This window comes from Cupressus sempervirens, chromosome 1 (assembly GCF_028749045.1).
Source record: "Cupressus sempervirens isolate cs-2001-9-10 chromosome 1, ASM2874904v1, whole genome shotgun sequence".
Lineage (NCBI taxonomy): Eukaryota > Viridiplantae > Streptophyta > Pinopsida > Cupressales > Cupressaceae > Cupressus > Cupressus sempervirens.
The window spans coordinates 379408515-379432008 of NC_143118.1; the positions used below are offsets into that span (position 1 = coordinate 379408515).

Genomic DNA, 23494 nt, shown 5'->3' on the forward strand with positions numbered 1-23494 from the left:
TGGATAAAATTCTCTTTCTATAGGAAGAGCACTAAATTCCATTACCGATATAGTAATAATAAACAACTGGTAAGCTATTCCATGGGATTAATAGTAACAATCACATTTTGGCATACATAGTTTTAACGACATGAATCATAATGGTCAAAAAATACAGAGTTTAATTCTCAATTTGACCTCAACCACACACATAAAATCAGGAATTGTAAATCAAAATAAGGCAAGTAATGAACATTTGAAGACCTCTATTCACAAGATAGGGAATTTTCTCATCTCCAAAGATCAAATCAATATAATTGGGGACGGAAAGAGTTTGGAAGTATTGAAGAATTTTCAGAAATGTACAAACAACAAGAAAATTACCATAAACTTACCTGCCCACAGGGTGAGAAAATTTCTAGCACATTATAGTCTTCACAGAGGAACTATTTCAAGAGATAAAATGAGCGCACATATAGTCTTCACAGAGGAACTGGTCTTCCAATTGTGTTGTGTATACACAGGACACAAATCACCCACTGTGATGAATAAGTTTGGAGAGTCCAATTCAAAATCTGTAAAAATGTGCAATGTTCATGGTGGGCAGTGGGCACAGATGCAACATACCAAAAAACGCACACCAATTGAGAAAACTTCATTGAAGCTCTGAAGAGTGCTTGAACGTGGAGTTGGCATGTCAAGAAAAATAAAAATATTTGAAAGGAGAATCCACAATATACCAGTAAATGTGCACTTTTTGATTTGTGAGAGAGGAGAATCCACAATATAGAGCGATTCATGGCCAAATACTCCAGCGTGCAACCTTTAATTCTCATCTAAACGCAAGTCATGGTCTCAATTAATATCCAACCCAAGCGCCTATGAAACTCTAAATATGCAATTTGAACTGTGGTGAAAAACTATCTTACTGACGAAATGAATTGATTATGACGATCTGCAACGCGCAAGATATCTCTTCTGCAGATCATCGGATGCGTCGGTATTTCATGTCGCTCTCTGTCACTTTATTGGCATGTTCCTTTCAATCAATTTCACAGCTTTTCACCTCGAGCCCTCCCTGTCATTAATCACCAACTCTTTATCAAAGGAGTTGTAAAATATAATACACGTTTTAATATTTGATCAAATCCACGAGATTAGACAAAAATATATTAATCTGAAATCATTTCAGTCGAGAGTTTTTCGATGTGAGTCGATTTCTGGCTGGAGCTAACTCTAAAGGGAAAGTCTATCGGCAGACGTAAAAAATGGACCGTAAATGATAGGAAAGATTTAGTTCAAATCATTCTAGGGGCATTAGAATTTGAATTGAACATGATAACAAGTTTTAACATAAATGATGAAAGATTTAGTAAACTAAATCTTTATTCAAATCATTCCATGATGATAGATTGTGGTAAAAAAGAAATATACTTTTAATCATTCAACATAATTAAGATTGTATAGTCTGAAACCATTTACCGATAATGATTTTTCAGCTTGAATCAAATTCTAGTTGCAAGCAACCTCATAGGAAAAGCCTATCAGCCAATAATACTATAAAATATTAATTTTTTGATTTTTAAAATATTTGTAAAGTGTATGTTGATGGATAAAAGTAGAAGAAAACAATACTTATATCAATTTATTAAATTTATTAAAATAAAAATATCTAAGTTATAAAGGGATTCATTTTTTTAATTGGTAAGTGGTTGAAGTTAAGATTAATTATCATTATGTATTGTGATTAATTGTTATTAATTATTAAGTTCATGTAGATTCAATTCCTTGACCTCCCTAATAAGAAGCTCACAATTTACCATTGTATTGTAGGTTCTTACCTAGTTATTAAGATATTATTTTAAACAAAACAAAACTAACAATCGCATCTTAGGGTGCAATGGATACGCTGAAGACATATTTAAAGTCAAATAAATATTTTTTTTTAGCATATATTTATGGAACTAATAAGAGTAGAAAAAGAGACAAATGGGAAAAATAAAATGGACGAGATAAATATCCTAGCTAAAATATATTCACAAGCGTAACCCCCAACCTAACTATAACTTTAACCATCATCTAGAACGTCATATTTGTCGCATTTGCAATGAATTTAGTCCATAAAGGCATTTGGCCGACATATAAAATGTTGACCCAAAATGATTAATTGTATACATTCAATGCCACAAAAAGTTCATCCTTGACGTAACGAGGACCACATTACCAGTGCCGTTTGATTCTGTGCCCGGAAAGGATTCGCAAAGCAGAGTAGTCACCTTTCAGCCGCTCAGTGCAATCCAATCTACAATGGCCCCTCCATCTGCATCTGATTCCAGAATTCCATGGGGCGAGAACATCCAAAGGCGTCATGTGGTGATGTTTCCATTCATGGCGCAGGGCCACATCATTCCCTTCCTTCACCTCTCCAAACTCCTCGCCTCTCGAACCGGATTCACCATCACCATCGTCAACACCCCACTCAACATTCACGCCTTAGCACCCACCATTCAATCTGACCCCTCTCTTGACATTCGCCTGGCGGAGCTCCCTTTCTCCAGTGCCGATCATGGCTTAACACCGCGTACTGAGAACTTAGATTCGCTGCCTTATTCGCATTTCGTCACTTTCATGGAAGCCGCAGAGCATTTGCAGCCCCATTTCTCGGGAGAAGATGGCTGCGCCCCTCTCTGCATCATCAGCGACATGTTCCTCGGCTGGACCCAAGACGTCGCCGACACGTTTGGAATACCCAGAATCTTCTTCCTCACCTGCGGCGTCTATGGCACCTTGCTTTACTACTCTATGTGGAATCATCTGCCCGACACAAAGACCCACTCGGAAGAGTTCGCCCTCCCAGATCTGCCTCACGTTTCGCTGCACCGATCTCAGCCTCCCACTAATATAAAAATGGCGACAGGAACGGATCCCTGGAGCTTGTTTCAGGCTCGCCAGTTACCCCGCAATATGCGCAGCTGGGGATTTATATGCAACTCCTTCCAACAGCTCGAGAACGGATATTTGGAACATCTCAGAATATCCACCGGCAGGCCTGTCTGGGCGGTTGGCCCTCTCCTTCCTCAAGAGTTTCTCTCTTCCACTCAATCCCATGTTATGTCTGATGAGTTATTGCAAGGTAAGGATGCAACCACCGATGCGGTTTCCTGCTTGCGCTGGCTCAATTCTCAGAAAGTTCGTAGTGTGATCTACGTTTCCTTTGGCTCGCAGAACACGATCTCTGCGTCGAATATGAAAGAGTTGGCACTTGGTTTGGAATCAAGTGGGCAGCCCTTCATCTGGGTAGTCCGACCTGGTGCAGGGCACCCTGACAAAGTCATGGAAAAACATTAAGTCCTAAAGTTTAGAAAGTTATTTAAATAAGTTTTAAAATTTAAATATTTAAAAAGTAATGGTCAAATAAGGATTAGTTGTTTTGTTAGAGGATCCAACTACTTTGGATCGGTTAAGGGAGTTATTTTAAGTATATGTAAGTCTCAAAAGGCATGAGGGTACAGTGGTGGAAGTTGGAGTTTTAGATTGTACGGACTGTGTCCATATTGGAATTAATAATAGTTGCTTTCTTACAAATTTGAAGTCTTTTGATGCTGTATTGACCTATTGATTTGGAAATAGATGTGTAATGATTTTTTTAAATTCCATTAGATCTAGTTCCAAGTGATTTTTAATACCAAATTCAATCATTAAGATTGATTGTTCTGTAGAAATCTCTAATTTTTGTTTTAATGCCAGTCATGGATTCATGAGATCCATCCCCTTTTGTACATATTGTTTCTTGGGGATGGATCCACACTTGTAATATAATTTTCTAACAATGATTATGAAGGAATGAACCCCATTTGCAGGAGAATAAGAGAGGTTGGTCATGTTGGAGGGTAGAGAAGTGATTGGATAGTCGCAGGAGGAAGGAATACTTGTCTTAGTAAATTGCAGTTCAATGCGGGGATCATTTCTCCAAAGTTAACAGTTGGATCTTGCCAAATTTTGGATATGTTGGAGAGAGAAAAATTGTACCAAATATCAACGGTTGGATTGAGCAAATAAAGTCTGGTTCAAAAGTTATGAATGACTGTTGTTGGGTCTATCTAAGGGGCAGCAACATGGCAGTTTGTGATGAATTTTCTCATGAATGTGTTAAGGGAGTTTTGTGAAAGGATTAGATGTTGTACGGGGATCTTTAGAGAATCCTAATTTTTGATAAGGAATAGTGGGTCCATTGATATTGACTCTAGTGGATAGGTCTTTGGAAGAAGTTGAAGCAATAGTATTCCGAGGACAGTCATAATACATATGATCAAATATGCATTGTTGCATGAGAGGAAGATTTCCAATAGTATAGATATTAGTATGTGGAGTCTAGTGGAGTCTAAAGTGTTCGGAGTTGACCTTTGATAGGTCTATAGAGCGGAATGGGTCCAACAGTGATCAGTGATTGGAGAAGGGGAAAGTTTCTATCAAAGAAAGAAGGAAAGAAGTTATTAAACTATGAAGGAATCGTAACATTCCACTAGCCTCTACATCACGGCCCCCGCTTGGGGTGCCATTGACTGCACAGTTTTCCTCAGAGTTTCTTTCGGATGGATTGGAAGAGCGAATGGGGGCCAAGAATCAGGGACTGGTTATTAAGAAATGGGCGCCCCAGCGTGTGATTTTGTCCCATCCTTCGACGGGAGTATTTTTGAGTCACTGTGGGTGGAATTCGACATTGGAGAGTCTGAGCCAGGGAGTTCCCATGATTGGATGGGCCATCGCAGCCGAGCAATACTTCAATTCGAAGCTTCTAGAGGAGGTCGGCGTGTGTGTGGAGATGTGCAGAGGAAGTGAGGGAGAATTGGGGAAGGAGAAGGTGGAGAGGACGGTGAAGATGTTGATGTCGGAAGAGAGAGGCGGGCGACTGAGAGAAAGAGCAGCAGCCATGAGAGATGCTGCCAGAAGAGCAGTAATGGACCGTGGAGATGGAATCGACAAAGGCTCGTCCATGCGTGATGTTGACGACATGATACACAATATTCTGACCACTTATACTGGTTCTCAATCCTTGTGAAGGATGATAAGTATTGACACCGATTTTCATGTTTAATTGTCCCTGGGTTCTGTTGAGATCAAATGATGCCAATGTTGAATTTACTTATTGTGGAGGGAAAACAGTATCCCTTAAATCTGTATGTGCGATATTTCTTAGTGCTCCTTTCTTTAAGGACAATTTCTAAAATGATCACTACCTATATTTAGCCAACAAGTCATTATTTTGTATTTTTTAAATGCAATTTATCATCATTTTTCATATTAAAAGATCAATGAGAATTATTATTTTATATTTGTGATAATTTCTAAAAAATTGAAAGCGATGCTAAATTTTGTTAGATATTAGAATTGATATGTTATCTCTTATCTTATCATTGAATTATTGTTTTAATTATTATTTTATATTTGTGATATTTCTTAGTGCTCCTTACTTTGAGTGCTCCTATCTTTAAGGACAATTTCTAAAATGATCACTACCTATATTTAGTCAACAAGTCATTATTTCGTATTTTTTAAATGTCAATTTATCATCATTTTTCATATTAAAAGATCAATGAGAATTATTATTTTATATTTGTGATAATTTTCAAAAATTTGAAAGTGATGCTAAATTTTGTTAGATATTAGAATTGATATGTTATTTCTTATCTTATCATTGAATTATTGTTTTAATTATTATTTTATATTTGTAATTAATAATAGTTGCTTTCTTACAAATTTGAAGTCTTTTGATGCTGTATTGACCTATTGATTTGGAGATAGATGTGTAATGATTTTTTTTAATTCCATTAGATCTAGTTCCAAGTGATTTTTAATACTAATTCAATCATTAAGATTGACTGTTCTGTAGAAATCTCTAATTTTTTTTTAGTGCCAGTCATGTATTCGTGAGATCCATCCCCTTTTGTACATATTGTTTCTTGGGGATGGATCCACACTTGTAATATAATTTCCTAACAATGATTATGAAGGAATGAACCCCATTTGCAGGAGAATAAGAGAGGTTGGTCATGTTGGAGGGTAGAGAAGTGACTGGACAGTCACAGGAGAAAGGAATACTTGTCTCAGTAAATTGCAGCTTAGTGCGGGGGTCATTTCTCCAAAGTTAACTGTTGGATCTTGCCAAATTTTGGATATGTTGGAGAGAGACAAATTGTACCAAATATCAATGGTTTGATTGAGCAAATAAAGTCTGGTTCAAAAGTTATGAATGACTATTGTCGGGTCTATCTAAGGGGCAGTGACATGGCGGTTTGTGATGAATTTTCTCATGAATGTGTTAAGGGAGTTTTGTGATAGGATTAGATGTTGTACGGGGATTTTTAGAGAATCCTAATTTGTGATAAGGAATAGTGGGTCCATTGATATTGACCCTAGTGGATAGGTCTTTGGAAGAAGTTGAAGCAATAGTATTCCGAGGACAGTCACAATACATATGATCAAATATGCATTGTTGCATCAGAGGAAGATTTCCAACAGTATAGACATTAGTATGTGGAGTCTAGTGGAGTCTAAAGTGTTCAGAGTTGACCTTTGATAGGTCTATAGAGCGGAGTGGGTCCGAGAGTGATTAGTAATTGGAGAAGGGGAAAGTTTCTATCAAACAAAGAAGGAAAGAAGTTATTAAACTATGAAGGAATCATAACATTCCAGTAGCCTCTGCATCAGATTGGTATAAGAGTACAGAAGATTCTTTGGGAGAAGAGCAGAAGGAAAACTAAGGTTTTGAAGACTTAGAATCCCTTGTTGAACCTTGAAGTTGAATTATCCTTTAAGAGTATTCCAAGGTGGTGATTGAAAGTTGGATGGATCTTAGTTTGTAGAGGAAGTCGGATTGAAGGGTAAAATAAGTTGAAGCCATCATGACTACAGATTTTGAGACTCATGGATACTCACAATTCAGAACACAATGCAGATGTATGGGTAAGGTTTGCAAAATGGTCATTTCCAGTGGCTCATTTTTCAATTTTGTTTCAATTGAGATGGTTGAGAAGTTGAACCTACAACAACTAGTGCATAGAAGACCTTACATGGTACAAGGATTGCATGATAGACACCAAGTTGAGGTTAGAAGGCAAGTATATGTTCCTTTCAGCATTGGAACCTATGAGGATTTTGTTTTATGTGATGTTATTCCATTGGTAGGATGCCATTTGATCCTTGGGAGGTCATGTCAAGCAGAGAAGCATACATTATATGATGGGGCATTGAATAGTTACACCTTCAAGCATGGTGGAAGTCAAGTTATACTGAGATCTTTGGAAGAAGAAGCAGCATCATGGAGGATGCCCACAAATTTTTTGTTTGAAAGAGTGGGGTTCCTAGGACAAAGGGAACAAGAAGAAGACAAGGTGGACAACAAGATAGCAATTGATTTGGTATATCAGGCCTATGATAAGGCACAAGGAGTTGTAGATCCAATAAAGATCCTGGAGGAGAGAGTAGTGGATGAGCAAGGTTCATGTGAAGAGCCAAGAAAGCAAGCACAGAAGCCTATGAAGGTGAACCAAGAGCAATCAGGGTATGAAGATGATAGGACAGTGAAAATGGTGATAGGTGAGCCACAAACAGGAGAGGCTCAAAAAGACGAAAAGATAGGGATAGAGGTGAAGATTGCAGAAGATGTTAGGGTAATGAGTGAATGTATGGGTGGAGATATCCAAGTTGGGATAGTCATGTGTCCCTTATATGCTGCTATTAAAAATAGAGAAGATAGGGCTATTAAACAAGCCATAGATGACATGTTTGAGTACCAAGAAGGATGGCATAGGGAAGATGAATTGAAGAAGGTCTCAAGGATGACAGGGACCTTAAGGGATGAAGAGTTTAGACTCTTGGAAACAGAGATGGTGAAGAATGCCACAAGTTGGCACATGAAGATGACAAGAAAGATTATTTGGCCCATTAAGAGGCTGATTGAGAAGAGGAAGTTGCTAAGGGAACCTACTGAGATAAAGGTTCTAGAGGATGATTGTGAGGTAAAACATTGTGTTGAAGATGGTGGAGTAGCAAGTCTACAAGGACTTGATAAAAAGATAGATTTTTGGGATGAGTTGGATGCCATAGTTGAAGAATGGAAAATGAAGGGTGGTGTAGTGGAAGAGTGCCTAGGACAGGGGCATGAGGATGGTCATGGAGAGACCTTGGAATCATATTTCTCTACAAGGAAAAAAATCTCACAAGGAGTGCGTGAGGAGAAGGATGAAGTAGTGAATCTAATGGAGGGAGCAATTTGGCAAACATATGTTTTGGTGCATAAGAAAACCTTGTTTATTTTTGTTTCTAACACTATTGTGACAGGATTGTCGGAGTTTGATAGTGTTTACCATGCAAGTTCTGCTTTTGCACACATCTATGGGAATACAAACATGAAGACTAACAGATTTAATGCTTGGCATGAGCACATAATGTTTGATTTCAGGGGCATGGAACACATGAACATGGGATACTCTTTTGTTGTAGGTCCTTAAAAAGAAGTGGACAGAGATTGGAGGAAATGGAAGAAACTCCCAATCCAAGGGACTTGGATTGATTTGATCCTTGGGAGTATGGTGCAGGGCACCCTGACAAAGTCATGGAAAAACTTTGAAGTCCTAAAGTCTAGAAAGTTATTTAAATAAGTTTTAAAATTTAAATATTTGAAAAGTAATTGTCAAATAAGGATTAGTTGCTTTGTTAGAGGATCCAACTACTTTGGATCGGTTAAGGGAGTTATTTTAAGTATATGTAAGCCTCAAAAGGCATGTGGGTACAGTGGTGGAAGTTGGAGTTTTAGATTGTACGGACTGTGTCCATATTGGAATTAATAATAGTTGCTTTCTTACAAATTTGAAGTCTTTTGATGTTGTATTGACCTATTGATTTGGAGATAGATGTGTAATGATTTTTTTAAATTCCATTAGATCTAGTTCCAAGTGATTTTTAATACCAGATTTAATCATTAAGATTGACTGTTATGTAGAACTCTCTAATTTTTGTTTTAATGCCAGTCATGGATTCATGAGATCCATCCCCTTTTGTACATATTGTTTCTTGGGGATGGATCCACACTTATAATATAATTTTCTAACAATGATTATGAAGGAATGAACCCCATTTGCAGGAGAATAAGAGAGGTTGGTCATGTTGGAGGGTAGAGAAGTGACTGGATAGTCGCAGGAGGAAGAAATACTTGTCTCAGTAAATTGCAGTTCAGTGCGGGGGTCATTTCTCCAAAGTTAACAGTTGGATCTTGCCAAATTTTGGATATGTTGGAGAGAGACAAATTGTACCAAACATCAACGGTTGGATTGAGCAAATAAAGTCTAGTTCAAAAGTTATGAATGACTATTGTCGGGTCTATCTAAGGGGCAGTGACATGGCGGTTTGTGATGAATTTTCTCATGAATGTGTTAAGGGAGTTTTGTGAAAGGATTAGATGTTGTACGGGGATCTTTAGAGAATCCTAATTTGTGATAAGGAATAGTGGGTCCATTGATATTGACTCTAGTGGATAGGTCTTTGGAAGAAGTTGAAGCAATAGTATTCCGAGGACAGTCATAATACATATGATCAAATATGCATTGTTGCATGAGAGGAAGATTTCCAACAGTATAGACATTAGTATGTGGAGTCTAGTGGAGTCTAAAGTGTTCGTAGTTGACCTTTGATAGGTCTATAGAGCGGAATGGGTCCAACAGTGATCAGTGATTGGAGAAGGGGAAAGTTTCTATCAAAGAAAGAAGGAAAGAAGTTATTAAACTATGAAGGAATCGTAACATTCCACTAGCCTCTACATCACGGCCCCCGCTTGGGGTGCCATTGACTGCACAGTTTTCCTCAGAGTTTCTTCCGGATGGATTGGAAGAGCGAATGGGGGCCAAGAATCAGGGATTGGTTATTAAGAAATGGGCACCCCAGCGTGTGATTTTGTCCCATCCTTCGACGGGAGGATTTTTGAGTCACTGTTGGTGGAATTCGACATTGGAGAGTCTGAGCCAGGGAGTTCCCATGATTGGATGGCCCATCGCAGCCGAGCAATACTTCAATTCGAAGCTTCTAGAGGAGGTCGGCGTGTGTGTGGAGATGTGCAGAGGAAGTGAGGGAGAATTGGGGAAGGAGAAGGTGGAGAGGACGGTGAAGATGTTGATGTCGGAAGAGAGAGGTGGGCGACTGAGAGAAAGAGCAGCGGCCATGAGAGATGCTGCCAGAAGAGCAGTAATGGACCATGGAGATGGAATCGACAAAGGCTCGTCCATGCGTGATGTTGACAACATGGTACACAATATTTTGACCACTTATACTGGTTCTCAATCCTTGTGAAGGATGATAAGTATTGACACCGATTTTCATGTTTAATTGTCCCCGGGTTCTGTTGAGATCAGTTGATGCCGATGTTGAATTTACTTATTGTGGAGGGAAAACAGTATCCCTTAAATCTGTATGTGTGATATTTCTTAGTGCTCCTTACTTTGAGTGCTCCTTTCTTTAAGGACAATTTCTAAAATGATCACTACCTATATTTAGTCAACAAGTCATTATTTTGTATTTTTTAAATGCAATTTATCATCATTTTTCATATTAAAAGATCAATGAGAATTATTATTTTATATTTGTGATAATTTCTAAAAAATTGAAAGCGATGCTAAATTTTGTTATATATTAGAATTGATATGTTATCTCTTATCTTATCATTGAATTATTGTTTTAATTATTATTTTATATTTGTGATATTTCTTAGTGCTACTTACTTTGAGTGCTCCTATCTTTAAGGAAAATTTCTAAAATGATCACTACCTATATTTAGTCAACAAGTCATTATTTTGTATTTTTTAAATGTCAATTTATCATCATTTTTCATATTAAAAGATCAATGAGAATTATTATTTTATATTTGTGATAAGTTTCAAAAATTTGAAAGCGATGCTAAATTTTGTTAGATATTAGAATTGATATGTTATTTCTTATCTTATCATTGAATTATTGTTTTAATTATTATTTTATATTTGTACTAATTTCTAAAAATTTGAAAGCGATGCTAAATTTTGTTAGATATTAGAATTGATATGATATCTCTTATCTTATCATTGAATTATTGTTTTAATTATTATTTGTTTGTTCTTAAATTGGCATACATCAAGTTTTTGTTTGAAAGTTAGATGTGAGATTTTGAATTTATAATTTTTCTTAATTGTTAGTCTAGTGGTTATCCAATATCAACATCAATCATTTTTAATTTCACCAATTGTCTATCCTTTAATTTTGTTTGAATAAGATAAATTTAGAATGATGTGTATAAATAGAAGTACAATCATTTTTCTATTTATAATAACTCACAATTATGATAATAATTATAGAAGTTTCTTACATGTTAAGGTTAGCATCATTACTTTTCATTTTCAATAGATCAAACTAATGAACTTGATTATAAAATTAAAATGATAAGGTTATTCCATAGGTTTGGTTATGATTAAATTTTTAGATTATGGTTGATGTAAAAATATTACTTCAGTCTTATATTCTTGTATCAATCACAATTCAAAAAACTTAATCATACATATGAAACAATCTTGCCATTTTAATTTTCCATCACTAAATTTTTTACATTATGATTAAATTTAAATGAATTATTAGAATTTTTATTTATAATTTAAAATAGTAATATTCTTGATGATTATTTAAAATATTCTAACTTTTTAAACGTACGATAAATAATTTTGTATAATTTATATTATTAATATATCTTTGATTAAGCAAGCCTGAATTTGTACTAAGAGGGGGATGCTTACATCTAAAGCGAAATGCCCACGCAATAGCGGTTGCATGTATAAACGACGTCGACGTTATTAATAGTTAAATGCATCGCTTTAGCAAACTAGCTTTATTGTAGCGATTCACCTTTAACAAATTAGCAGAGCTAGTAAATGTGAAACTAACTGGGCAATATGTATATGTCTTGAAAATGAAACACTACATTATAGTGTAGCTTTCAACATGGTGAGTAGTATTTCATAATAATAATAATAACAACAACATCGATTACTTACACTAGTGGGAAATATTCTAGTTAAGTGCAAGGAGGTGAATAGGTTTTTTTGAGGGAATAGTTAATCTTTCTGCGATGTGAAGACTCCTGATTAGTTTTAGTTTTATATCATGTTTGGCCTGCTTGTAAGGAAGCAAATTGTGGCATACAAATCGCCGTTGGCAGGACTTTCTTGTCTGTACTAAAATCATCCTAGAAATTGGCCCACTCAAATATATTCTGTTTCTGATGTAACCTTTAGCAAATCTAGACATCATAATCTGCATGCCGAGATAGCTATGTCATTATAAAAAATATACAGATTTAAATAAAATGTAGTGGAGAGTTTTGAAAAGTTGTGTGTTTAACTTCTATATTTAATAATAATAATAATAATTTGGACTATCTATCCAAAATAAGGGTTTCCAATAAGGGTTTTTTCATGATGATAAGGTCAGTATTTCTAATTTAGATAAATATTATTGTTATCACTATTCAAAAAGAGACACAATGCGTGATAGTTCCTGCCTAACGCATAATGCTTGTAGAGGTGTAGATGAGTGAGAATAAGGTTAAATAGTTCTAAATTAACATTGTGAATGCATTAATTTTTTCCTAGAAATGCACCTGTGATCTGATAGGATGGCTCGTATTTTGTTATTAAATTCTCATCCTAGAAATGCACTTGTGATCTAATAGGATGGCTCATATTTTGTTGTTAAGTTCTTGTGTTATATTATTATATCTTTGGGCATTTAAGCCCAAGAATAAGAAGCCAAAGTCCCCAGCATGGCACTAAGTACTTAATATCATACTATGATCAATACATATGCTTTAGACAAATTTGCACCTTCTACATTGACAACTTAAAATATGTGCAATGAGGAAAGATATCCATACCAATATTTGAATTATAGAACTTGAGGAAGTGATGAAGCATTTGGAGTATCACATTATATGTTTAAGCATACCATGCATGCTACTAGAAAACCATTAGTAGTTGGAAAAACTTCCCCAACTATGTATTATTCTCATCTTGATTATCAAATGAAATGCAAACTATTTTTAATCATTAGCACTGGACAAAAACTAGGATAGAGATAAATAGCAGTATAGAACAATAACAACATAAACCTATATGCAAAGGAAAAAAGGATAAATAATATAGAGGAGGAAGAGAAAGATAGAGACAATAGTAAGATATAGTGATATCAACATAAGTTGTGTGTGTGTGTGAGAGAGAGAATTGAATATAATTAATTTTCTTAATAAAACAAATAGTTAAAATAAAATCATGGTTATAATTAAAAATTAAAATATATTATATTTTAATTAATGAAACTAAGAATTTAATTTTTATATTAAAATTCACATTTCTATAAATGAGAACTAGAATATAACTATTTAATTTTAATACATAGTTTATAAAAACTTAATAAAAATTTATATAAATTTTAGAATTGAATTATTTTTTTAATCATTATTTCATTTAGTATTTTTTTAAATATAAAATAGAATTATTAATTAAATATTAAAATATATTTTTAAGTTCTAAATATATTTAAACTAAATGATAAATTGTTTAAATAAAAAATATTAATAATAATAAATGATATAGTTTATAAATTGTAACACTTATCAATTATACATATTACAAACACTATTATAAAATATAATTAAAAAATAACATTGTTTAATTAATTTTTATAAAAGTAAAACAATAGTAATAATTTAACTACTTTTATTAAAAAATAAAACTTTAAAAAAATTAGAAATTCAAATATAAAGATATAACATATTGAAATATATATATATATATATATATATATATATATATATATACATAATCTAACTTATGCATTACATGCAGTTTTAGAAACAAGTCATATCAAATAGTCAAAAATAAACATCAATGTAAAACTAATAATAAATATATGTAAAATAATAGATTAAAAATATTTAACTCTATATTTAAACTTGCTAAGAAAAATAGATTGTGATAATTAATACTGATTAGACATGTTGTGTGAGGTGGAAGATAAAATAATTGAAAAAATAAATCTTATCAACTTGTCACAAATGTGGAAAAGATAAAGTTGTAATTAATGCATGATGAAGTTGTTAGAAAATATTTGTAATTTTTTTGAAGAAAATTAATTTTCTCCCCCACCAAAAATAGTATGGACCAATAGAATGAATGAAAAATGTGATTTATAAAATAATGAAAAATTAGAAAAAGATATAAACATTTGAAATTTCATATAATCTTTTAAATTTTTTGATTTGATTGGTCAGTGTTAATGTCAAATTAGCACTGGCATGAATGCTAGTTTTATAGATCCAATTTTAGCAACTTTTATAACTTTGATCCTTAGTTCTCTTTGTCTACCTAATATTGAAGTCTTGTAAATATTAAAAAATATTCTTCTTTTTTCAAGGGGTCACAAGACTTTTGTTTGGATCACTAGGTTCATTTGTTATACATTAATCACTTATAATGATTATCTTTATGACTCTGATAAGGTTCAACAAATAATAAGAAGGAATACAACTAGGATGAATTATAAAAGAGTATAAGATCATATACTTCTATCTATTAATCTAAGAATTACTCTTTTTGTTAGTTTTGATAGCTTCCTTGTTTTCTCTACATTGGGCAATAATGCATTTAACCCACACGACCATACAAATTGTTGATTATTTCAACAAAATAAGGTGAAGATAATTATTAAATTACTATTATAGTTACATAAAAGAGCTTTAAATAAAGCAAAAACAATATTCAAGAAGTTTATAAAAAACACTAAAAGCTTATTTTGAAGCCTAAAATGAAATAATTTGATCTTGAAAAAGAATTGAGACATGCTTTAATAGAGAATTTTGTAGCATTTGGCCCAACTCTTCAAAATGTTCTCAAGAATATTTTTTGGGACAATTGGATTGTAGTTACAAATTCACAACCTAAGGAAGTCTCTATATCATTTTTTAAATGGTGAAAATAAATATGAGTTTCATAAGCCATTATCTTCAAAGTTGTTCCCTTTTTCTCAATAAAGCTTCTAAAATTCATATGCTATAACCTACAAGTTACCTAAAAGTGCTTATTATTCCCATTATACCAAATACAGATTTTATTTAACTCAATCATATTTTTTATAAGAAATTGAGCTAAATTTCCCTTTTTGTATTCTTTTTTTTTGTTGCATCTAATTCAATTCTCTTTCACTACCTTTTTATGATACTCATACTCAGATCAATATAAATATAAATATTAAATGCATTGAGCCAATTTTAAAAAATGATAAGATAATATTCCCTTATTAACTATAAAATAAATCCCTAACTAGTGTTATTATAATAACATCTAGCCCATAGGAAAGAGCTTACAACACATGGGTAAATTGTGAGTCTCTCATCAGGGAGGTCTTGGGTTCAAATATACTTGAAATTAACACAATAATAATTACTCTTAACAATAATAATCTAGGCTTCAACCAATTACCTATACAAAAAAATAGCATCTAGCCCATGTCTTAATTTTGTTGTAACAAACATCAAGGATGGAAGAAAATATAAACATTCATTATTGGGACCTAGGTGAACTCAATTACAGTAAGTGTGGCTAGGTGGAAGAAAATATACCATTGATATATATCAAATTATGATCAAATGTATGCTTAAAATATGTAGTTTAATACTAGTTTTTTTGCAATGGTCACATTTCAAAAGGAACCCAAAAATTGTGATGTTGGGTGTGTCTTGAGGATTTTGGCTTTAAATAGGTAAAATGCATTTGATAGTTTAAAATATTTAATTTTTCAATAACGCAGGTTTAAAATATTTAATATTTAAAATTAAATTTGATAGTTTAATTTTTTCATAGTTGAATAAGGAACTTTGAAATACATAGGCTAAGCTTAGGACTATATTTGAAATATTCAATAATTGAAAACCATAATAGTAGGTTCTAAGCCATAAGAGAGAATGTTCACTTGGAAATCTAAGATCAAATTTAAGTTATAAGGTTGAGGAGTGGATCAAAAATTTGAACTAAAACCTCAAGTTTTATGTGCCATGTCCCTCTTGGAACAAACTTTATCAAAAATGATGAGAATTAGATAATTGGTAGGGGTAAAACTCTAAAAGGGAATAGGATATTATTGTCTAAGGTATTTAATTCCAAGCATGTTATAGGACTTATGATCAAATATGTAGATAGATTGAATAGATGATGAGATTGGGATCAAGGAACTAAAACATAAGGTTCGAAGTTCATGTTGGAATGTAGGGCCCACTAAGAAAGAGTGTTGAATGTTCAAGTGTTTGTTTGTAAAAGGGAAAGTAAAAAGAAAAAAAAATGATATTCATAAAATAATACTCTAGGCTATGTTTGGAGCCTAGGATCTAATTGGGATGTGAGAAAAATACCTCAAGAAAGGGGAAGTTAGAGTATGGATGGAAAAATAGAATTTAGGCCTTACATTCCATGAGTAAACTAAAGACATATTTTAATCTTGTCATTCATGTTGAGTTTTGTTTGTAAAATCCCTTTATAGTTTGTAGAATCGAAAAAAAATTGGGTATTTCAAATAGAGCCCAAGGTTCACACATAAAGAACCAACATCCCTTCTTGCATTCATCCTTCCAATACTTTTTGTCATTTGAAATGAGATAGTTTAATATAAACATAGTGGATGAAACCTCTCAATTGTAGTTTCTTTTCTTGTTAAATTTCTCAATGGCAAAGTAAGAAAATACTCCTCTCTTGTTGATCCTCTATCCTTCTTGAAAATGTAGATTAATTTCTCTAGGTTAATGATTCAAATTTTAAATCAAGTCTCTTCTTATTTTCCTACCCCCCAAAACTATAATTCTTTACTTGAAGACTACTATAGATTTTTAAGGGACAAATACAAAATAATGTGTAACATAACTCTTTCTTATTTAATTACATATGAATGAAATCCTTGCACTAAAATAATCCAAGGCATAAAAAGATGAAATCCTAAATTTTGACAATTTATATGAATTCTATTCAAATTTATTAAAAGTATAATATGTATTTATTAAATAATAAACACTACTAGTAGCTTAAGCTTGTATTATTTATCTAGTCTTTGTACTAAATTAATATACTTCTAGTTGGATATCTAGATCATTTTTTCAATTATCTTTACTACCTCCTTTATTGTGATACATATGAAATAGTTTTTTATTGTTTTATACTGTCATGTTCTAAAATTATATATATATGTATATATATATATATATATATATATATATATATATATATATATATATATATATATATATATATATATATATATATATATATATATATATATATATATATATATATATATATATATATATATATATATATATATATATATTTATTGTGATACATATGAAATAGTTTTTTATTGTTTTATACTATCATGTTCTAAAATTATATATATATATATATATATGTATATAAGCTCAAAATTTCTACACTTATTTGAACATTGTTTTTTTTTTCCTATCTAACCAATTTGTAGAAGAACCTCAAATTATTTTAACCTCCAATAGCTTATTAGGAGAAAGGTAGGTGTAGTACTAGTTCTTTTGTAGAGGGTTATTGATAGATATTAGATGTATATATCAATTATTAATAATAAACAATCACAAATTATATGGAAAGAAGACCATAGATAGAAGAATTGTGTTAGATGGATGTTCTTTGTATGATATAATATGGGTAAGAAAGTATGATCTTAAATGTTGATTTATTTAAAGTCTCATAATAATTAAGAATTATTCTTAATTTGAATGTTTATCATGTTTTATTTCAAATTAGTGATAAGTGGTAAATATTTTATATCGTATTGTCAATAATATAATATAAATTTTTCTTGTAACTCCTTGTGATCTAAGAAATGAACCTTAAAACATTACTTCTAATATAAAATTTTATTTAAACATTAGTTAAAGTCAATAGAATCGAGATGCCATAGAAGAGCTCCCCTACAACAAATAAATCCTCCAAATCAATAGCAAACATCTTTTTCCACTTACGACCTTTGATTCCCATCTTTAGAAAATGCATACAAATCCCAAAGGATTTTCACCTCGACTTCTTTCTTTGCACTAGTAGGCATGGGAAACGCTTTGGTCGACACTAAAAATACATTTTTTTAAAGAATTTTTTTTAGTTTTTTTATTGTTAAAATGAGGCCTTCCATGACTTATCATGCTTATAGTAAAAACTAAAGAAAAATAAAAATACTAGGGACTCCAATCTATAATGCAATGCCACTTCCACAAATTAATTTAATCCAATGATCTTTCAATTATTAGAGGACTTGTGTAAAATATCAATTTTTTTGAATCTTGGGATGCATTTTCCAATGTGGACATTTCAGTTATGTGTACACATATATTTGGACCATTTCAAAATTTTCTTTAAAAAAATACATAAAAATCTATAAGAATAGAAACAAAATGATTGAAAATTAAATTAAATTAGTGAACAATTATAGATGCCTAACTAAAACACTTAACAACATATAATAAATTATATATATATATATATATATATATATATATATATATATATATATATATATATATATATATATATATATATATATATATATATATATATATATATATATATATATATATATATATATATATAACTAAGAAAAATCAAATATAGATATTCTTTTTGAGTTGGTCTAATTGAAAGCATATTCACAATGAATCAACCAATCTAGATTTCAAACAACTTTCGGCATAAATTTCTCAATCTCTTTCTAACTCATGCTAATTTGCAATAGTTTTTATGATTTCACCAAAATTATTGGTGTGATTATTTTCTAGGTTTACAAAACAAGACATGACTATAATTTGTGAGACAAGGTTGTCTCAAAGGAACTCTAATTTAGATGAAAAAGAATCTTGACCAAATATCTTGAAAAAGAGTATAGAAGAAAAATTATAACCCAAAACTTGGGTAAGTGCAAGAAGTTGGGTCTCACTTTTGGACAAACAGTGGAAGTGTTTTTCCTATTTTAAAATTTCTCGTGAATTGATGTCAAAACTTTAGACATTTAGACATTGAATATTAAAAAAAATTAGAAATAAAAATTATATTGCTTGGAATCTACTTTTTGAATATGTAGCCTATTTGTATACCCATACGGTAGTTTTTTTTGGTATGGATCTTTAAAAACCACTTTTTCAAAATGCCTATTTCAGGACCATACCACACTTGTGTACATACAATATAATTTGACACAAATAAATAATTTTTTTGTAAATCCTTTCAATGGAAGTTACCTAACACACCAAAGGTTGATGATAATAATTTTCCTTAGTTTTTAATTGAATAATGTTTTTGTTATTAATTTTTAATTGTCTATAAATGTAAATTTTAAAACCTCTTGTGTATGGACACCATAATTTGATCAAAATTTCACTTCTTTCAAAAAAAAAATTTTGCATGTAGGTTGACATAAAATAAAAAAGTTATTAAAGTTTTAGTGAACCTCGCTAGTTTACATTTAGGTATAATCTTTGATTAAAAAGTAATGCAAAAATAGTAAATAAAATTATAACACTATAAAATTTATATTTATGAAATCAAGAAAGTGAGAAGTCTAATGAGTTTTTGTTTTGTAAAAAGAATTTGATCGGGAAGACCCTCTAAAAGTTATGGCAAAGCGTGAATTTGTCAGTTCAATGCTTTAGCCAAAACTTGAGAGGTCAAGTCATAGGCTTGGTCTCACCAAGCCTATACCGAACCAAAATCTGAGGCAAGAGAAAAAAAATCCCATCCCATGTTGTAAGAAACAAGCACCCATTATTTGAAATTCAAAAACTAGGTGTCCATTTTGAAAAGAGTTAAATTGGTAAAAAAATTGAATATTTAAAAAACGGGCACCTAATTTTCGAAAAACATGTACCCATTTTTTATTTTTTTTAAATGGATGCCCATTTTTAAAAAATTAATTTTATTTTTTAAAAAAAAAAATGTACCTACTTTTTGAAAATAAAAAATGGGCACCAAATTTTTAAAAAAATGGGTGCCCATTTTTTGAATTTTAGATTGGGCACCCAAGCCTAATATGGGTGCCTGTTCTTTAAAAAATGGGTGCCCATTTCTGAAAGATCATGATCTCAATCTATGGACTTTTGTAGAATTGAGACCCAACTTCTTGCTTCTACCTACTTATACAATTGCAAAAATATAATGAATAATAATAAAATGGTTAGGTTTCTAATGGATGATAATTAGAAATCACTCATTAATAAAAAATGGGGGACTTGATAATGGAGAAAACCATAACACAGGTAGTGAAAAAACAATTGTACCATTAGTGGATGTGCATAAGGGTTTTCTCTATCGAGTACAAGCAAATCTATATCCATGTCAAGAGGAATAGACATCTTAAGGGATTTAGTTATGTGTAACTCTGAGGATAGTTACAAGACTTGCATTTGGATAAGGACTTTGAAGTTTGTATCTAATCTACTATTCGAGTCCTTAGAAATTTGATATTATTCTATATTTTATGAGTCAGATTACTTGGCATAGAGTGAGAGTTTCATTGGGAGAACTCGAGTTTCTTGCAAGAATTTTCTAGTACCGAATCTAAAAATATTTCTCCTCTTTGACATTTATATGCTACTCTTAAATTTCTCGTGATTCTACTTGTGTTGACAAGATCTCAGATCCAAGGAATAATAAAAAGGGTTGTAGCCCACAAAACTTCCCGTTGAACGTCGTATTGTGGAAACCCTTGCAGTGACATTGTAGATTGAGATCATATGATTAAGGAGTGCATTAAATTAAAAAAAGATAGTTGTCGGTAGAATTGTGTGACCATTGTTGTGCTTATGTTCGTTGGATGTATAAAACTTCAAGTACCAAGGAGCAATAAAAACTTTTATTTTTAACTATTTTTTTGTTAACAAATTTAAATTTATTCCTTACTCTTTTTTCCAATAGCCAATAACGAAGTAGCAGAATTACAATTTATAGAAAAATCTATATATTTAGATAAAAAAAAGGTTGAAAATTAATTATTCCTATACATCAAAGTAACAATTGTACGTCATCACCCTCCTTTAGAGGTCAAACAAAGAAGTAACTCAACCTCCACGGGAAATAAATGATAACATATATTGTATAATTCCTTTTGCAGTTAAAAACTAACCTGGCTTTAAAGTCAAGGCTTAGGTTAGAGAATCATCCCACTTCCTACCGACCTAAATAGACATCAATTTTTTCTTGGTAAGAATATGGACAAAGGCGTTGTGTAGAAGTCCAGTAAAAGACGAATTAACCGAGTTTATAAAGTTTTCTGAGAGTGTACGACAGTTACCGTACTTTGCAAGGCAGTAAACGAGCATTGCAATGTAAATATTGAGGAAAAATCACTGCCATTTACGTGCTTATTATTTTTCGACAAAACGGACTTCATGTCACTTACTTATATATCAGACGTTAGACCGTATATCGCTGGAAAGAGATGGATAATTTATTGATAGCGGCAATTCTTGTATTGATTGCAGGCCCATCTGTATATTCTGCAGTAATCCCTGCTTTAATATCATTCGGAGATTCTACAGTTGACGTAGGAAATAAAAATTATCTCCTCACATTAGCAAAGAGCAACCATCCTCCCTACGGACGAGATTTCCCTGGGAAAAAGCCAACTGGTCGATTTTCCAATGGATTCATAGCGATAGATTACGTCGGTATGGCTATCTGATTCATATTGGGATTTTCCTCTTCTTGTAATTCAATGACTTAAAAGTAATTTCAATTATATTTTCTTTCCCTTAATTTTGTGTTGTCCTTCGTAGCATCCATGCTTGGACTGGGCTCTGCAACGGTCGCTTATTTGGACCCGGATGCTAAAGGAGTTAACATTGTTAGAGGAGTTTCATTTGCTTCTGGAGGATCTGGTTTATACCATGGCACTGCCAAACTTTATGTCAGTAATTTGCGTGTTTCATTACTATGAGAAATCATATTACTTAGAAACTGATTAAACTTAGTCCATCTACAGAGTGTCTTAAGTCTAGAAGATCAGTTAAAGCTCTACAGACAATACAGAGAGGATTTAGCCGGCGTAGTGGGCACTGCAAACGCCTCAAGAATTCTATCGGGCGCTATTTATCTGATAAGCATCGAGAGCAGTGACTATCTTAACAACTACTACGTGAACGTAATTCTTCAGATTGAATATAATCGCAGGCAGTACAGAGAACATCTGCTCAATCTTTTGTCGAGTTTCTTAGAGGCAATTTCTTCAAACAGAGACTTCTGTCATGTTTTCTAAGCTGTAGAATTGTACTCCAATGTCGTTATGAAGTTATCATGTATTTATTGTCATGTGTTGAAATGCAGGAGCTTTGAAAGTTGGGCGTACGTAGAGTGGCGGTGGCATCTCTTCCTCCGTTTGGCTGCTTGCCGTCGCAAATAACACTGTACGGTCTCGGAAAGGAGACTTGTGTTGAGAAACTTAACGAAGAGGCGATGATTTTTAATTCGGAAATGCTGAAACTATTGCAGATGTTTAACGGAACAGATGGCATAAAGATTGCCTATTTATACATTTTCTCCCAGCTCTATGACGCTGCAAGATTCCCAGCGAAGTATAGTGAGATATGTGAACGTCATCTTTACTTAGGACTTCTTTTGTTCTAACTACATATCTTGTCGTGTTCAACTCTGATCGTTCGTGTAAATAGATAGATATAAAATAATGTTCAATTGTTTATATCAATAAATCCATCATTCCATAATCTATCGAATGAAAGAGAGCTGTAAAGAAATATGGATCATGAAATACAATAAGAATCTTCTTAAAATAATCAGTGAGCATTAATATATATTTTCTATTGTTGTTGAAATGGTACAGGGTTTTTAGAAGGGCAGAGAGGATGTTGTGGAACAGGGCTTCTAGAAGCGTCGATCTTGTGTAATGAATTGAGTATTGGCACATGTGCAGATGCTTCAAAGTATGTATTTTGGGACAGTTTCCATCCATCAGACAGAATGAACTATCTTGTCGCAAAAACACAGCTTCCCAAAGCTCTCCAGCAATTGTTATGACATCTGCTATTATCTACTATGGTTATAATTCATTTCGTACAATATTTATTCATTCAAACACTCCCACAAAGCTGCCGGATTCTGTATGAAAAATTTCCACATCTATTGATTCTTTGTTTTCAGATGCTTGCTAGAAACGTTTGTGAAACTGTCTAATCAAGTACAAGATTCCTCATCGATCAGGATTGAAAAGTTTATTGATTCTATGTCTTCAATTCATGTTTAATCGCATACGCAGCTCACAAATGTGTAGATGGAACTTATAAAGATGATTTTTTTAGTATAGGTCGCCAAATTATTTACTGGTGAAGTATTTAATTATACTATTATTAGACATAACTAATGAATAGTATGAGCATAAC

At 32.4% G+C, this 23494-nt stretch overlaps 1 protein-coding gene and 1 pseudogene across 1 annotated transcript; both read left to right on the forward strand.

The window, feature by feature from the left end:
- Positions 1-2261: 2261 nt before the first annotated feature.
- LOC149577836 (UDP-glycosyltransferase 92A1-like) lies at positions 2262-10320 on the forward strand. The gene is made up of 2 exons (XM_089793897.1): positions 2262-3289; positions 9788-10320. Exons 1-2 carry the CDS (start codon positions 2287-2289, stop codon positions 10318-10320), a joined length of 1536 nt encoding a protein of 511 aa, XP_089650023.1. The 5' UTR covers positions 2262-2286.
- Positions 10321-21540: 11220 nt separating this feature from the next.
- LOC149577837 (GDSL esterase/lipase At5g03810-like) lies at positions 21541-23132 on the forward strand (annotated as a pseudogene).
- Positions 23133-23494: the final 362 nt, after the last annotated feature.

Coding starts and splice junctions, on each gene's coding strand:
- LOC149577836 (XM_089793897.1), top strand. CDS start 2,287: ATGGCCCCTCCATCTGCATCTGATTCCAGAATTCCATGGGGCGAGAAC. Junction 3,290..9,787: donor CATCTGGGTAGTCCGACCTG/GTGCAGGGCACC, acceptor ACATTCCACTAG/CCTCTACATCACGGCCCCCG.